An 18,893-nucleotide genomic window follows, 5' to 3' on the forward strand; every position below is an offset into this window, starting at 1 on the left:
TCCTTCCTGACTATGTGTACCAAAATTCATGTAGCCTGATTAAACCAATTTTTCTCAGGTTTGCATGAAAGAGATGCCTTCTGCCATTCCGAACCCTGACCTTCAGCTTTGCGTCAGTCAGCAACCCAGGTGACCCTAGTGACACATCAGTACCTACAGGGTTTTTCATGTTTGCACTTAGCTGGCCAGCTGATTGGGTCTTTCTCTTTGTCCTGAGCCCACAAGTCTTGCAGGATTCACACTGCCTTGCCTAGAGTTTGCTAATAAACTACCAGAGGAGCCATCTGGAAACCTTTTTGGACATTTTGCAGGACCAGGTCTTATTGCTGGAGGAGAGAACTTAGAAGCTATACTGGAAAACAAGCAAACTTAGTGTCTTTCATTGTTTCAGTGTCATGGACTAAGCACATGAGCTGGGCCTTATGATTCCATGCATTATTTTCTTGACTCATTGCCATGCCTTCCCTGCTATGGTCACAATCCATGCCCTCTCCATCACTTTATTGAAGCCATAGAGTCTTTCAAGACTTACCCCTGGTTACTCTTATTGCCTTTGGTTTTGACATCAATAAGATCATCCAGTTCTTGGCCTCTTCAGAGATTAAGCAAAATCAGTGGAAGAAAGTACAGAGATATTTCAATAGTCAGCTAGAATTTGACATTCAAAGCAAATAAACCACATGAAATGAGGCTAAGCCTTCTGCTTCATGCTGTCCTGTATAAATAAGCACTGTGCATCATGTCATGGTAGCATATTTACTATATCTGTAGCCCAGCTTCCCTCCACAGAGCTCAGGACAGCATATACAGGCTCCTTTCTTGACAACAGTCTTGTAAGGTTAGTTATGGTGAGATATTCACTGAGTCCAATCAATGAGCTGTCTAGCCAACTGGGAATTTGAACCCTGGTTCCTTGAACTCACGTCCCCCTACTTCATGTTCACGTTCCACAGTCTGCACAGCGTGGAACAACTAGGCTGAACACAACTTCAGACATCACTCTTTAATATCACACATCCTTCTTGCTGGCTTTTGAAGTCACAGACTGTCAGACAAATAAACAAAGACTTCTCAGGTGACTTCCCTAGTGAGCTGTTATACATGGCCAGTGAGCTGCATTTAGCTTGATGGGTCAGACATTGTACAGGCCTGTTCTGACCCAGTTGCCACTGACAGTTGTAAATAAAATGCATGCTATCCTTCAAAGAAGCTCAGAACATCAAACATGGTTATCCCACTTTATCCTCAGAACAAGCCTACATGAGGTGCTTAGGATGTAGTTCACACAGTTAGCTCTCATTCTGAAAATGACAGATCAAATACAATAGGGCCTACCTCCCAGCTCTCTCTTTTGTCATGGTTTTGTTAGCATCTGATTCACTGGGTTTTGCTGGGCCTGTCTGCCTAAAAAACAGAGAAAATGGGTTCATCTAAATAAGTTGTGTTGTGCATGTTCAATTATTCAGCTTGCCCAGATTAAGGACAGAAACCAAAATGATATTCCAGAGAAGTTAGAAAGATTCATCTTGACACAGTTCATACTCTGACAATACAAAGTCTAGCATCTGCTTGGATATGTGCAGCACAAATGTCTCACTCTGAGAGTTGCTAGTTGTCTAGTGGTTCTCGCAGTGCAGTAAGTTTGGACTGTGCAATGAAGGTTGGATATCACAGGAATAGCTAAAAAAAGTTATTGTTGTGACGTAACCAGGTCAAAATGAAGTGATTATGAGAGAGAACCGAATAGCATCTTCTTCTGCAGGTACCTATTATAATAATCCACCATAGTTTCTATGGAAATGCTAAGAAGCATTTATCACAAGCTAAACACACACATGCACAAATTATTATTTATTATTATTAAATTTGTATACCACCCTTCAGGTCTCAGAGTAGTTCACAGGATAAAATCAGAATATAAAATAACAAAATACATAATGAAAATAAAAACAAGAACAACCCAAGAACCCCTAACAGGGACCAGAAAGGAATGCAAAAAAAGTGATCCCTGCCATTCTCCCATGCCTGTCTTGCAGTTTTATTTATATAACTGCTTATAAGAGTTAACCCAAAAGCTAATACTTTGAAAGAGGAGGTTACATCATTGGATGTTGTGTCTCAAGAGAATATTTTTAGAAAAGGCATTGTAAGGGGCAGATCAGGCTGCTCTCTCTGAGATAAGGCTATACTGAGTTCTGATCACACCAGGTCAGTAGCAAACATCTAAATGAGATATTGGCAGGTTTGTTTGGTGGGTTCAGGGAGATGTTAGATATAAAAGGAAACATTTCCCCCAAACTCTTTTGACAAAGACTGCATAAGCAATGCAAATTGCACTCTCAAGCTACTTCATGGAAAAGCACTTTGAGACATTTAATATAACGAGATGCATTCAACTAAGTAGTCCCATGCCTGCCAGAAGAAACCTACACAAGCACAATAAAGCTCCCCTCCCTGTTCCATGAAACTGGCTCTGGGGGTGTCAGAAGAACCGCCCCCCCCCCGGAACAGCACACAGGGGGAGAAGAGAGGAGATCATTCCATCAAGCAAGAAGAATCTGCTCAGCGCTACATTGAACTCCACCCCTTAGGAACAGGCAGAAGCAGGGCAGACAAAAATGTAGAGATGTTCAGTGTTTAGTTTCATACAGTGAGGAAATGACACACAAAAAACCTCCAGGCTTCTATAGAACCCTAAATGTAAACAAGGGCCTTGTACATAAATTTGTGCAATATGTGTTGTGATCTGCCCACCATTAAAAAGTATTGGGTGGGTTGCATGAACAGGGTTTGTGTAGACCATGGGTAGGCAAACTAAGGCCCGGGGGCTGGATGCGGCCCAATCGCCTTCTCAATCTGGCCCGCGGACGGTCCGGGAATCAGCATGTATTTACATGAGTAGAATGTGTCCTTTTATTTAAAATGCATCTCTGGGTTATTTGTGGGGCATAGGAATTCGTTCATTATTTTCTTCAAAATATAGTCCGGCCCCCCACAAGGTCTGAGGGACAGTGGACTGGCCCCCTGCTGAAAACGTTTGCTGACCCCTGTAGACTCTACACTGTATATAGCATTTGCACAGAAAGGCTGAGTTCCCATAGAAGTTTAGAAGGGTGAGAGACAGTATATGAGCTCCAGACTTGCTTTCTCGCCTTGCAACATGTATGAGCCCTTTGCATTAGAACTATGTGTCAATCGGCTCAGTGACTGAAACATCTAGTGATGATCTCAAACCGCAAGCAAGATCAAGCAAGACCGGATTTTCCATGGAAGCCGTTTACCATTTCTGCAGGATGAATCACTAAGTGATATATGTGAATGTGCACTCCAGCCATCTCAACATCTAACCCAGCCAACTCAGGATGAAACACTGCTACTTTCCAGGCTTTTCTGATTTGTCTAATAAATCAATGCCCCTCTTTTCCTCGTGGATAAAACTTAATGCTGATTGAGTTGGCTACAAGTCAGATCCCCATCCAGAAACTGCAACACAAGATGCCAAGAATATTTAAATAGGATTTCAGACACAGGAACATCTCACAGGAGTCCAATGGCTAAGAGAACTAACAGTAAGTGCTTAGGATATGAACAGTTGCAGCTGCATGTCAAAATTATGATATCACACTGGAATTTCAGGAACAAAACCCCATCATCTACAGGTATGACAGATGAACATTTGAGACTTTCACATCAGTATCATTAGAGCAGGACGTACGTGAACCATGGTTACAAAATGTGGTTTAGGGGAGAGGCATGTTTACTTTCAAAACCACCAGTGTACTCAAATACTGCTGGCTTTGATAGCAGCCCATAAATTTAGGAGACCTAGTGGAGCATCCTATACATATCTCCTCAGAAGGAATTCTCATTGTTCAATTGGATTTACTCCCAGCAGGTAAGTATAAAACATATTTACCATGGAGCAAGCGCCAATGGGGACAGGATGATAACCTGCAGCACAACACTACTGCCAGGGCTTTGAAAAAATGAAGAACCTGAAATGAAGAACATGGGCAGATCCTTTCCTCTTCCTGCATGTTCCTTTTACAGATAACAACAACCCAATTCCAAATGTCTAGGGCAGGGGTCTGCAACCCGCGGCTCCGGAGCCGCATGTGGCTCTTTTACACCTTTGCCGCGACTCCGGCATACTAGCGAGGGGAGGAGGTGCATTGTGCGCCCCGACACTCCCCACTGTGGCGGGCGCTGTACTGGCTGTGACGTCGCATGGGGGTGGTGCGTGCGTTAGTCACGCACCGTCCTGGCGTCACCTTCCCGCCCGCTGTCAGATTAAGGTAAGAAACAATATATGCAGTGTTATATTTGTTTTAAATGTCGCAATGGTTTTGCGGCTCCCAGTTTTTTTTTTCTTTAGAAATGGGTCCAAGTGGCTCTTTTTGTCTTAAAGGTTGCAGACCCCTGGTCTAGGGTCACTGGCCACAATTAATATTCAACCTGACCCTTCTGTGCAAGTCCACACACCTTTGCACCTGCTGAACTTATGTCTGCACACACAAGGCTCTCCAATTTACTCCAACATGCCCACACAACTTCCCTGATGCTGCAGTTAGCCCGTACTAAATGCCAGACAATTTGTATGGAGGAATTAGCTTAAGCTATAAAAGAACCAGCAATAACTATCTATTCCTGTGCGGGAGTTGAAAAGGGTAATCGGTCATAATAGAAATCTGTGGCCTCAGCAAAAGAGGATTGCCTTCTAACACGGTGTCAAGAGTGCATCGGCAATGTCTGGATTTGATAGGCCAGGGCTATTTGTGTCCAGGACGGCCCTCACTCACAGGACAATTTGTAAGCTAGCCAGCAAATGAGGCTGATACAGGAATAGCATTTGTTTCGATTCAGGACGTCGTTTTCATCTCTGCCAAGACATTGACCAGACAGTGCCAGGCTGATTTAAATTCACCTCACTGAAGGCTGGACCACAAAGAGTTGCCAAGAATTAAGAAACTAAAGAGCACTGCAGCAAACCATGAGAGCACATTTACAGCCTGCCAAAAATACCCTGAGCTGCTGAGTACAGTAATTTTCAGAATTAAACGGATGGGAAGAAGCTGTCTTTCAGGATGTTTTGAGAAGTAGCATGAGCAAACAATTACTGGGAAAGGAACGCCAACTTGCTCAGTTATGCTTTCAGAATAAACATAGCCTACCAGGCTCTCTATTGACTTCACAACTATAAAAAGCACACATCTGAGCACTCCGCAGCAATTCCATAAAATGTAAAACAATTAGATTATTCATACAGAGAAGTCCTTAAAGATGGAACATTTGGCTGCAAAGGTGAACCAGGTGGCATGCTGGTTTCAAGTTAATTCAAAGAACTATTTCCCCTTGCGTTAGAATGCAACCCACAGGCCAAGAACCATTTATTTGCAGGATCAAAAGGCAGGGAGGGAGTCATAGGAACAAAGGAAGCTGCCATATACTGAGTCAGAACATTTGCCCATCTTGCTCAGTGCTGAATACACTAACTGGCTTGAAATAGTACTGCATGTTTCCCTCCACTGCTCCAAATTACACACAGCACCATTTCCCTAAGAGCTTGCATCCTTGGATCCTACTTTGCTCTGCCCACCCTGATAATTTTCCCTAGCGTTCATCTTGTCGGATAAATAGGATAGCCAGGCTGGGATAGAATCTATCTTTGATAGCAGGTTCAGGCTGATAACCAAAGTATTTCCATAAAATACTGCAGGTTATCAGAGGGACAAATGACCTATTTTACAATCAGGTTGTGCAAATCATTCATTGGTGCTGGTGTGAGCGAAAGGAAGGTAGAGTTAGCACTAATTTCACAGCAAGGACAAAACTTCGGGTTTTGCATTTCCCCTGTGCAAATGGATAATACTTTCTCTTCTAACATTACTACACTAAGTTGGGTTTTAATAAAAACCCTTTAAAATAAGTAACTGAACTTAGTGGGTTTAAAGCAAAACAAAAAGAAGAAGTTGTTTCTCTTGACAACAATTAATATAGATTCATCTTTCTGGTGTCATCAATTGGATTTTTGAGTCCCCCCCTTGCCAGGTGTCAGATTTGCTCCCCTCCCCCGCCGCCTGGGGGCCAAATTCAAGGATGTTGCACCAGAATCATGTCTCCCAATTAAGCTTCTCAAGCTGCTTATGGTTTAGATACTGACACAAAATAGCCATATAGCACGGTTACTATAGCAACTTGTAGCTCAGTCAAATACTGTTACCGCAGCTCTCTACCAATGGTGAAACCGGAGCAGAATGCTTGATATGCTAATAAAAACCACGGAGGAGAGTGAATATGAAATGAGTGAGGAAGGGGATTAGGAAAAGGCTTGAACAAGCCTTTGTAAGTGGGTAGTGACAGCAGCTTTTCCTAGTTAATTTGCCGATGTTTTATTCTCTAAGATCTCCAGATCTGACAGCAGAAATCTTTAATCAACATATTGTTTCCTTCCTGGAAATATTTCATGACTCAAACTCTTTCAAGAGGGGAGATCCCATTGTATTCCAGTACGTGCCGTGGGATTTATTAAAGACGTCTGGCTATGCACGTTAGACTAGGAATGCACACAACAGCGCCAGAAATAATCTCTAAGATGTGACCCAAGTAAATTAAGACTAGAGTTGCTAGGTTGGAACCCAGAGATTACCACTGTAAACAGACTTTAAGTCTGATGCTGGGATAAGCTGTCAGTTGAATGTTTTCCTCAGACACAGTTATTTTTTGGTCAGACGCTTTTGCAGTATAAATCAGCCTCTGCCAACCTGGTATCTTGTAGAATGTTGTTGGACTACAAGTCCCATCATCCTTAATCATTGGCCATACTGGCTGGGCTCATGGGAGTTGGAGTCCCACAACATCTGGAGAGCAGTGGATTGTGGAAGGATGGTATAAGTAAACTAAGTTGCATTATGATGATATACTGGATCTGTATTTACCCACTGTGTTTCAGCTGCCTCACATGTTTGTATGGTATTCTTTCTCTAAACATCATCTGTCTCAACTTTGACTTTTTCTCTTTCAAAATGTCAATCTTAATGTCAATCTTCATATGTATCTACAGTTCTCTCTCTTGGCATCCCTCACCTTTCCTCAACTTCCTTACATTTCATGGCTAATTCTAAAAAGAAGCCAGAGCTCAGATCTGCTGGGAATCTGTTCTTGTCCATCTGGGCTGGGCTGTAGCTACTCTGGGCTGCTTTGCAAGAAAACACATGAATGTATATTGCAGCAAAACTGTGTATTGGTACATATGTCTAATGAAGTGGATGGCTTTTCTACTGTGACGAACAAGCACTTCTGTGGATTGTCTTTGCAGGACCAGGGCCAAAGTGAATAATATAACTTTACCATCAAAGCCGAATATTGAACTACAAATTACACTGAAAGGGGCAGAATCAAATCCCAAAGGTTCCTTCCAGGGAAAGCACCTTCAGAAGCAAACCACCTTCACGGGTGAAGTATTGGAGAAAGGGGGAACTTCACCCTTTTCCCCACTGCCACTTTCACATTGGAAATGTCCCCAATTGACCCCTTCCCACATGGTGTTCCAGCTGCATGTTTGCCAGGACGTGAGTTATAACTGGATAGGGTAAGGGTTGCGCACTTTCTCCCTCCCACTGTTTTTCTTTTGCCAAATCCCCCCTCCAAAAGCTACTTTGCCTAGAACAGGCATAGGCAAACTTGGCCCTCCAGATGTTTTGGGACTACAACTCCCATCACCCCTAGCTAACAGGACCAGTGGTCAGGGATGATGGGAGTTGTAGTCCCAAAACATCTGGAGGGCCGAGTTTGCCTGTGCCTGGCCTAGAAGAAGCAGAATAAGGTTTTGCTGCAATTTTCTTACATGAAGTTTGCCTTGGATTTTGGGGGCACAGGTCACAGGGGATGTATAAAACATTTCAATGCTGCTACTGCTACTTTCCTGGCTTACATCTCTTCCAGTGAAATCAGAGGGGCTTATAAGTGTTTTGCTTTGCACCCAGTAGCAACCATCATTGGTTCTCGTGTCATCACATAAAACACCAATCATTAATCACACCACTTTATGTTACCTAGTTCTGGCTGGATCACTCACGGCAGCATTTGACTTTGGAGGTGTAATTGGTTCCGATGAATAGATAGTCCTGCAGAATGAAAAGGAAAATTCATTTTTTTGCAGGACCCCTCACTGAAGGGTTTGAGGAACCTGTGCTCCTCCAGATATTGTTGGGCTATAATTCCCACCAACCTATGCTGGTTGGGGCTGTAATAATAATAATAATAATAATAATAATAATAATAATAATAATAATAATTATTATTTATCCCCTGCCCATCTGGCTGGGTTTCCCCAGCCACTCTGGCGGCTTCCAACAAAACACTAAAATACAATAACCTATTAAGGAGTTGGAATCCAACCACATCTGGAAGGCCAAAGCTTTTAGAGGAACACACACAAAAATGTCAACATGGTAATGGCAGTAAATGCTGTCCCAATCTCAAACACTGCTGCTACTTTTGCTGTGATTCACAATTTGATCAGTGAAGCCAAAAGATGACAAACAGAATCATTCAGCAACCACATGCCCCCACAAAGTAGACCAGTCTTCTCAATACCCTTGCAAAGCAATGGTTGTCTTTCTTCTCTTTTCTCTTTCTTTGGATAACTATGAAATAAACTATAAATAACATGTGCTGGCCTGTACACTATTTCCAAGTTTAAAGTCTAAATACTAGAAATGAAAATACATACATCTTTGGTCCTCCTCCTTTGTTTGAAGTAGTTGAAACTCTGAAGCAACAAACAGACAGACAGACAGACAAACCTCTGGTTAGAAATCATATATACTTTATGACTTCTATGATTATATAATGGATACTTTCCAAATTCCCTTTTCAGGCAGGGATCATCACAATATGGAGTAATTCCAGGACTGAACTGAACAGCAGTGGGAACCTTGATTTCTTCTTGTGGTGCAGTCAGTCAATAGATGCAACCCAGAAACTGATACCAAGGAAGCCCTACGTTTTCTACTATGGGGTAGTATCTCATACCCATATGGTTGCAATGCACAGAAATTATGAGTCATATCTCTGACATCCCTCAGAAAATAAGTGTGTTTTTTAGCTGAGGGAACATTCTTTCACCTTTGGTGGACATGCCCAAGGGTTAAGGCTTACTGGGAAATGATATATAATGAACTGAAGAAGGTATTTAAATTTACCTTTCCTAAGAAACCAGAGGCCTTCCTTTTGGGCATAGTTGGCCAATGGGTGCCAAAGAAAGACAGAACATTTTTTATGTATGCAACAACAGCAGCAAGAATACTTCTCGCCAAGTATTGGAAGACACAAGATCTACCCACCGTGGAAGAGTGGCAGATGCAAGTGATTGACTACATGGAGATGGCAGAAATGACTGGCAGAATCCGTGACCAGGGAGAAGAACTGATGGAACAGGACTGGAAAAAGTTTAAGGACTATTTACAAAAACATTGCAAAATGTCTGAGTGTTAACATGATGTGGGAAGTGAAGGTAACAGGGCATGTGGGATTTGGTTAAAAGTGAATGAAAAGAAGAATTTTAAAAAGGAGAAGGGGGCTATGAACAGAATAATATTATGTCATAGTATATAAGATGAGGAATGGGCTAAGATAAGGGAAATTTGGGACATAATAACTAGAAAAATATAATTTTAAGTATGGTTTGAATAAGGGTTTGAACTTGCTGAATTTGATTGGAATAAAGAGGAACACAAAAAAGAGAGATGTGAGGAGGTCAGGACAGAGGGACATGGAATTTTGTAATTTTAAAAGTGGATTTTTCTTTTTTCTCTTCTTCTTTTTTGTTATATATTTTTGTTTGTTGTTTTTTCTGTGGGCTTTATCTAATGGATTGATCTATATGAAATGATGAACTTTTTGATTTGTAAAACTTCAATAAACATTTATTTTTTAAAAAAAGAAAATAAGTGTGTTTTTTTAATTGCATCCCTGCTGGCTGCCCCTGCTGATCGTCTGTGGAAGAATGTAAGCAAATTTAACACAGAATGAAAACCTCAGGAATAAAACCCAAGCTTTGAGCATTTTTAACACTCCTATGGGGAGGAAAAGGCATGCCTATACCAAGGGCCTCTTGGTAGTTTCCACCGCCCTCAGAAATTTGGGTGGGGGAGCCAGGGCATTTGCTGGGTCAGCCCCCTAAATTGTGGGGTTTCCTCCCCACAGAGGGAAGCAGAAGAACACACCTATTTATACTGGCCGTTGACACCTGAGATAGAGATTTTTAGGATCCCACTACATTCTCTTCACTATAGTTTGTTTTTAAATGATTTTAAGATTATTATTTTTTAAAGTGCTGGAATCTTATGGTGAAAGCCGGGAAAGATAGGAAGATAATGGAAATAGTAGTAAAAGAAATTATATTTGAGGGTATCAGAAAGTAGACGCTACTCTTCTCCATTTTGCCTGGTGGAGAATAAGTTCAGGGAAATCTTCTTCAGAGTTAGGGATGGGTGGAGTCTTATGGGTTATTTATAACATCCATTTACAAAGCATGAAGGGGAGATGGTATGGTATGAAAACAGTAGTCAGTTTATTAAGAAGAAGAAGAAGATTTCTATACCACCATTCACCCAAGGATCACGGGGCAGTTTACAATAGGTAAAGGTAAAGGTACCCCTGCCCGTACGGGCCAGTCTTGACAGACTCTAGGGTTGTGCGCCCATCTCACTTAAGAGGCCAGGGGCCAGCGCTGTCCGGAGACACTTCTGGGTCACGTGGCCAGCGTGACAAAGCTGCATCTGGCGAGCCAGCGCAGCACACGGAAACGCCATTTACCTTCCCGCCAGTAAGCGGTCCCTATTTATCTACTTGCACCTGGGGGTGCTTTCGAACTGCTAGGTTGGCAGGCGCTGGGACCGAGCAACGGGAGCGCACCCCGCCGCAGGGATTCGAACCGCCGACCTTTCGATCGGCAAGCCCTAGGCGCTGAGGCTTTTACCCACAGCGCCACCCGCGTCCCTATATATTGCAGTTATATTGCAGTTTACAATATAAAAGCACAAAAAACATATAACATAATAACAAACAAAACCAAAGCACCCCTATTTTAAAAGGCAATAGATTGTATTATTATATTCTGTAGACAGTGTTAGGCTCAAAGAGCCTCAGCATCCACCTAGCTTACAGGTAAGGAGGATCTGTGCCTCTCTCCTTTGAATGACCTTACGTGATGAGCTTTCTCTTGTCTTGACTCACTCTCATTCAAGCCTTCTCTACTTGCACGTATCATTAATGCTCAAAGTCATTCAAAGTCCATCTATTTCATAGATGACACGGCAGCGAAGCCAGGTTTGCCACCAAGTGTGCACTCAATGAGGGAATGAAAACCACTCAGTCTCCCTAAATATGCTTGAATGATCCACATGTTTGCAAACAAACATTTCCTGGAATTTTAGACTTGAAGAGTTGGAAGGGATCACAAGGGTCATCTAGTCCAACCCCCTGCAGGGCAGGAATCTTTTGCCCTACATGGGGCTCAAATCCACATCTCTGAGATTAAAAGTGCCATGCTCTGACTGAGACTCATTTACACTTTACATTATTAGATGCACACACTTAAAAAGTGAGACACATGAAAACGTAACATATTAAGAAGTCCCGCATTATGTTCTTAAAAAAAAGAATAATCCAATAAGCACTGTATACTTACGGTTTGTTATTGGTGGCTACAGCTGTAGTTGTATTTTGTGAGGCCCAGGAATGCCTGTGTGGTGGAACAAAAATGCTGAATTAATTTGTGTGCTGAACATGCGTATTTAAAATATGTACACCCAGAAAAAAAGCACTGCTGCTTGTGTAGCTTTTTGAAGCACATGAATCTTATTTTGGGGCAGTTTGTAACCCTGTTTAAGTTACCAAATGTGTGGTCTTTTTTCTATGTCATGGGAAGAGAGAAACTTTGGAACTCACTTTAAAGGGCCTATTTTAAAGGTCCAGCAACCTATATTTCCACACTTAACCTTGCTGCATATTTTTTTTATTTTAAATCTCTGCTGGTGTTCTCTCACTAAAGGGTACTTGCCCCAAATTTGGATCTTGGCATCCAGGAATATTCTCTCTCTCCCTCCCTCCCTCCCTCTCTCTATATATCCCTGAACCAACAGAAAATGGGAGTACGGGTACATGTGAGTGCATTCAGACATTATTGCATTGTTTCTCTTTATTATAATGCTAGTACAGTGGTGCCTCGCAAGACGAAATTAATTCGTTCTGCGAGTTTTTTCGTCTTGCGAATTTTTCGTCTTGCGAAGCACGGTTTCAGAAAAGTTTTGGAAAAGCTTCAAAAATCACCAAAGTCTTCAAAAACCTCAAAAAAGGCTACCACACCGCGTGCTTTAAGTTGCTCCTCGAAGTCAAGTCGCAACTGTATTAACGGTGTTAAGAAAAAGGAAACAAACTTGCAAGACGTTTTCGTCTTGCGAAGCAAGCCCATAGGGAAATTCGTCTTGCGAAGCAACTCAAAAAACCAAAAACCCTTTCGTCTTGCGAGTTTTTCGTCTTGCGAGGCATTCGTCTTGCGAGGTACCACTGTATTGTGATCCCAGACCTATTGTTCCTTTTATACTGCATTACCTATTGAATTGTGGAACAACAACTTTTTTATCAATGTATCGCCGTGTCATAGGTAAAGGTAAAGGGACCCGGACCGTTAGGTTCAGTTGTGGACAACTCTGGGGTTGCGGCGCTCATCTCGCTTTATTGGCCGAGGGAGCCGGTGTACAGCTTCCGGGTCATGTGGCCAGCATGACTAAGCCGCTTCTGGCGAACCAGAGCAGCGCATGGAAACGCCGTTTACCTTCCCACCTATTTATCTACTTGCACTTTGATGTGCTTTTGAATTGCTAGATGGGCAGGAGCTGGGACCGAGCAACAGGAGCTCACCTTGTGGCGGGGATTCGAACTGCCGACCTTCTGATCAGCAAGCCCAAGAGGCTCAGTGGTTTAACCCACAGTGCCACCCGCGTCATACTACATTTAAAATTGCAGGAAAGATCTGTATGCCCCGATGAAATTAAAATGCAAAACTCCCATGATTTTTGCAAATCATACAAACAGGTTTATTTTTCTGGAAGCGAAAAAACATGGAAATGAGCACTAAACCTCCATGAGAAAGAGGACAGAAGCAATGGTTGAGTGAATGTGGTCTGTCCCTGGGCAGATGGCTCAGTTTTTTCAATAGAGGGAGATATTTTACCATGCACTGCCAAGGTTTACAAGAATTATTCTGCTGATGTGCAGGAAAATGTTTACCCACGCTGAAAAACAATGACATGGCTATGTGGTGAAGAAACCACAATGCCTCAAGTCCACACACCAGCAATTCACATTCACATTGAAGATCACTTTACTTTCAAGGTCTGTGTGCATTCTTGCAAGCTAAAATATTCTTTTCAGGTAGCATGGATGCCATACATTGTGGCAGAGCACTTCCTTTTCATGCATACAGTGAGTCTCAGGTCCAGTCATTTGCATCTGCAGCTAAAAGGTATCCAATAGCAGGACTGGGAAAGACCCCAGAATCCTACAGAGCAACGTACAGTCAAAGGAGAAAGTGCTTGCCTAGAGGAGCCATTGGATTGACTCCATGTAAGGCAGCTCCTTATATCTGTCCATAAGGGTGTATTACACATGGAGTCAATGTCAGGATAGCATTCAAAACCAGCCAAACCAAAGCCCAAACCACTTTACACCACAGTCATAAACATTTCTACTCAATAAGGTTACTCCCAAGTAAACGCACAGAGGTTTAAAATTCCAGAGTCTAATTGATTTCAGTGGGAAAGGAAAACATGAGCTCTCTTGAAATCACACATAACCGTCAGCCAAATCATCGCTTAGCAAATGTGTGGGTTCCCACAGCTTTTGCTGCCAACATGCTAATTTGGCCAAACCATTGTTTGGCTTCATATTACATATGAACCCAGACTTATGGTTTAGAATCCCCAAATAAACCATGAGTAGTAAAAACAAACCTTGGTTACAGCTTGTGGTTTGTTTGGAGTGAGATAAATCATGAGCCCAGGTTTGGACATAATGCTAAGACAAACCATAGAGCATAGCAGCCATTGTCTTCATTCCAGGAATCTGCAAGCTGACTTGTTTGCACCCAGCTATGGTTTGGCTTAGCTGCACACGCAGTCTGGGTTACTAGGGCTTAACTTTGCCTGGATCTTACACAAGATATGTATTTTATTTAATTTGTCATTTTTATCCCACAGTGTTTAGCTACCCAGAGGCTCTCATCATGGCAGACAAGCTTAGAATATTTCAGGATGCAATTCTGAACAGAATTAATAGGAAGTAAGCCTCCATGAATATAATGGGACTTTCTTTTGAGCAAAGATGCATTGGATTACGGTACACTGTCACAGATTTTTTCAAGTTTGTATCTAAAATTAGAACAATGATGTGGGCTAGATATTCCTCAAAAACTCAACCAAAGCTGTCAACATAACAACCAAAGAGAAATTCTTTTGAAGCATTTCCTAACATTTAGGAGCTGAACATAACTTGGATAAAATTCAAATTCTTACCTTTTGTGTTGTTCATCATCTATGGTGACCTTCTGACTGGAGACTGGGGGAGGCATCCATGACTGCCTAATAATGTACAACCATATAGTTCATATTACAGGTCTTTGTATTTGGACCCAAAGTCTAAGAAGTTTATGCTGCCTGTTATCAACTTAAATCCCATTGTTTAAATCCTAATTAAAATTAAGCACTCAACTGTGGCTTGATCTTGCTTATAGTGATGTTCATTAATACGAACTGCAAAGCTGTCACTGTATAATTCCGCATTTTTGTCTCCCCACTGAGAATTTCTGGGAATAAATTTATTTTTTGATGTGTCTAATGTTTCCTATCTCAGGAATAAGGCTGCTACTTCTCTTAAGAACAGAGGAAACCCCGTAGCTATTGCTTGTTTGTGTATGCAGAGATTCCTAGAATGACTTTCCCATCCTTTGCCTGCAGAAGATTTAAGGTTCAATCCTGGATAACTTCAGATGGCAAGAGTGGGAAAGAACATACCGTAGTTATAATTTTCCTGCAAATGGAAGCAGCTACTAATCACATTCTCACCTCCAGGGACAGAACAAAAACCACCTTTCAAACTATTAAATACGTAAAAGACTGTCTACCCTATGCCTGTCATATGAAAAAAAAATGTGTTACTAACTCAAATCAGCCTGGATCTATCCTTGGCGGTAAGAGGGTCCCATTATCTCCCATCCCCCATGTTTTACAAGATCCGTAAAAACATTTGCCAAGTATAGAGTAGCACAGGGAGCAACACTTATGAGTCACTACTACTTAGTCTCACTGAGGTTTCCTCAGTGAAAAGAATAAACGGACATAAATCGGACATCAAGAATCACAAGACAGAGAAACCAGTAGGAGAACACTTCAATCTCCCAGGACATTCTATACAAGATCTCAAAGTAGCTGTTTTACTACAAAGGAATTTCAGAAATAGACTGGAAAGAGAAGCTGCTGAATTGCAACTCATTACCAAACTTAAAACCATGGAGAGACCTGGTCTGAACAAAGACATTGGATTCTTATCTCATTATACATGACAAAGCCATTTTTCACCTTCTCACCCCTTGCTTTTTCCTGTAAGACCTATTGCAGTCCTTAAGAGTCGTCAACAGGCTCATCACAGCTATCTGCCAATCACCCATTCCCACCACCCTTCTGAGTAACACCCCTCCCCACCTTCTCACTATATAGAGGGATCTGGCAACTTCTGTTTCAGTGTATCTGAAGAAGTGTGCATGCACACGAAAGCTCATACCAAGAACTAACTTAGTTGGTCTTTAAGGTGCTACTGGAAGGAAAACATTTTTTTGTTTTGAGGTTTCCTCAGTGTAAGTGCTCTTCAAATCCGTCTTGTATGTTTCACGTAAATTTCTCTTTTAAAGGATGAGCAGAGCAGTCCTAATGAGGCGTTGGGGAGGCACAGATTTGCCACAGCACCCAAAGTCCTGCCAGTTCCTGCTGAAAGGTGGGTGGAGGAGCCATTTCTTTTCCTCCTACTTTAGCTCCAGACTGGTGCAGCTGAAAGGCCTGAGGACTAGACCCTTCATGGGATATGTGGGTCTTCAAATCCAGCTGATCCAAAGCCTCTGGTGCCCTGCTGCTGCCCCCAATATCCTTTCTGCTGGTTATCCTCAATGGGAGAACCGCTGGTGGAAGCTTGGGACTTCTGCCATAACACAGGTCTCCCACAGCGATTTTCTACTGTGTTGGTGAAGGTTGGAAAACAGTACACCATCCTAACCCCTTCCCCAAGACACCAACATCAGGGGATTATGAGGGCTCCACTCTCAGTTGGAGTAATTATTAGAATCAATTTCTATATTAGATAGATAGCTTTTGCGAAAACGTTGATATCTACAGTAAAAATGAAGAAGGTCTTGAATACCTTTTCTTCTTCACAGGCGATGTGGTGTTGCCAGTGTTGATAGATGCATCAAGCTCCTTTCTGGAAAAATTATCAACCAAAGTTTAAAGTGTTGTCGTTTCAGTTAACCATAAAGGTAAAGGTAAAGGTACCCCTGCCCGTACGGGCCAGTCTTGACAGACTCTGGGGTTGTGCGCCCATCTCACTCAAGAGGCCGGGGGCCAGCGCTGTCCGGAGACACTTCCGGGTCACGTGGCCAGCGTGACAAAGCTGCATCTGGCGAGCCAGCGCAGCACACGGAACGCCGTTTACCTTCCCGCCAGTAAGCGGTCCCTATTTATCTACTTGCACCTGGGGGTGCTTTCGAACTGTTAGGTTGGCAGGCGCTGGGACCGAGCAACGGGAGCGCACCCCGCCACGGGGATTCGAACCGCCGACCTTTCGATCGGCAAGCCCTAGGCGCTGAGGCTTTTACCCACAGCGCCACCCGCGTCCCTCAGTTAACCATACATAAGGATAACTACTTTTTCAATGGTAAGAGACGACAAACTGTGTTTAATCAAAGACAGAAGTACTGTAAAGGTTGTTGTTGTTTTTCACTTTTTACTCCTCACATCTGCACTAAAAGAGGAGAGAGGGGTGGACTGCTTGCTTGGGCTTCTAACAATAAACCATTTGATCTTAATGAGGCCACTGTGGTTTGTGTACAAAGCACTGACAAGTGATGCTTAGAATCAAGAGCTGTTGCTCTTACACAAGGTGTGATTCACCCTTAAGCCTTCCTCCATGGCCAGCTCCAATGGTATATCAATAACTTCTGAAGATCTGTATCCTAGATCTACAGTAAAGTACGTGATCTGCTAGGTCCCACACCAGCACCAGTGGTTCCCAGGAAGGAAGGATTCCTATAGAGATCCGCCCACTTGATTTGTACTAAACCTGAGGTGCACCCTAAATGGATGACTATGAAGCACGGCTTACACATACCTGCTACTTGGCTTGCCATCCAAGGTGGAAAGCTTATTTGCTTTGTCAGCATCACTGTTGCCAGGAATCCTAAATAAATAGCAAAACGAGCTTTCACCAACTGTAGAAATTAGCTTTTCTTAAAAAAAGAAAAAGATTGCCTGAATTAAAATGTCAACATCTAATATTTCCTAGCAAGGCAGAAAAAGCTTCCCGTAGCTTCTGCACACACTTCTACAGTGATAATGAGACCAGCATACTAGCTGACTCAATATAACGTTTGTGCTTATTAGTTTTAAAAAGTTTTCCTGCTTGCTGAAAGAGTATTTTAATTAAGTCTTAGAAAACCAATGAATTATTAAATGTCCAGAGATTATTACACGCTCTTTTTTAAACGAGTAGTGAAAAACAGCAAATCCTTTGAGAAGCCCCTTAATAAAGAACTAAAATGCATCTTCAGTCGAAACAGCTCATTGTCACTCCCTATATATTGCTGCTCACCCCCGACCATCAAGTGTTTCCGGAGATCAATATGGTTTGAAGTTGCCCATTGTGTATAATTCCTTGTGGAGCGCAGCCATTGCATCAAACCAAGGAGGCCAGGGTAGCTGTGCTTACCATTGATTTCATTAAGCCATTAGATTTACATTAAAGAAAAAGCACAAGCCCTTTCCTGGCCTTTATGGATTTCAAAGTCACTGCTGGAAAACCTTTTCCTGACTTCCACTTAAATGGAAGGCTCCTGCTGTCGGAGCTGAATTAACCATTTAAGGTAGCAATGCCATTTATATCTGCCACAAAGTGGTGCTTCTGAATGATCTCATGGTGAAGACTGAGCAACATGGAGGCAATGCAACAGATCTGGGGACATATTGGGGCTCACAAAACAATTGCAGTGCTACAAAAGCATAAGCTGAGTGAGCATATTGCATCCTATGAGCTTTGGACCCATGAAGCAGGATTTTACTCAAAAAGGCCTTTTATTTGACTGTTATGCCCCCATATGAGTTTGAGGAATTTCAGGAACACAACTCCAGCGAAAGGGAGGCATGCTGTTATAATAATGTGGTAGACTGGGCGCAGTTATGATTCCTTGTACAGTGGTGTCCCGCAAGACGAAAAACTCGCTAGACGAAAGGGTTTTCCGTTTTTTGAGTCGTTCCGCAAGACGAATTTCCCTATGGGCTTGCTTCGCAAGACGAAACGTCTTGCGAGTTCTTGCGAGTTTGTTTCCTTTTTCTTAAAGCCGCTAAGCCGCTAAGCCGTTAATAGCCGCTAAGCCGCTAATAGCCGTGCTTCGCAAGACGAAAAAACTGCAAGACGAAGAGACTCGCGGAACGGATTAATTTCGTCTTGCGAGGCACCACTGTACTTCTATACGTAGGCAATATCCCATGGTTTTCTCTATGTCACTTCTTCCTACAGTTCTGTAAGGTAGAGCAGGTTGCTGCACCTAGCTGAGGAAACCTAGTTGATGT

General features: G+C 42.5%; 1 protein-coding gene across 1 annotated transcript in view; it reads right to left on the reverse strand.

Annotated features, from left to right (window-relative positions):
• Positions 1-18,893, reverse strand: part of SCEL (sciellin) — a 54,710-nt gene that overhangs the window by 15,865 nt on the left and 19,952 nt on the right. Inside the window, exons 6-13 of the mRNA XM_053384628.1 lie at positions 17,437-17,505; positions 16,471-16,530; positions 14,577-14,642; positions 11,693-11,746; positions 8,732-8,770; positions 8,052-8,123; positions 1,336-1,404; positions 533-592 (exon numbers count right to left, since the gene is read on the reverse strand). Coding sequence (XP_053240603.1) covers positions 533-592; positions 1,336-1,404; positions 8,052-8,123; positions 8,732-8,770; positions 11,693-11,746; positions 14,577-14,642; positions 16,471-16,530; positions 17,437-17,505 — 489 coding nt within the window. The remainder of the gene's footprint in view (positions 1-532; positions 593-1,335; positions 1,405-8,051; positions 8,124-8,731; positions 8,771-11,692; positions 11,747-14,576; positions 14,643-16,470; positions 16,531-17,436; positions 17,506-18,893) is intronic.

The sequence above is a fragment of the Podarcis raffonei genome, chromosome 4 (genome assembly GCF_027172205.1).
Source record: "Podarcis raffonei isolate rPodRaf1 chromosome 4, rPodRaf1.pri, whole genome shotgun sequence".
Lineage (NCBI taxonomy): Eukaryota > Metazoa > Chordata > Lepidosauria > Squamata > Lacertidae > Podarcis > Podarcis raffonei.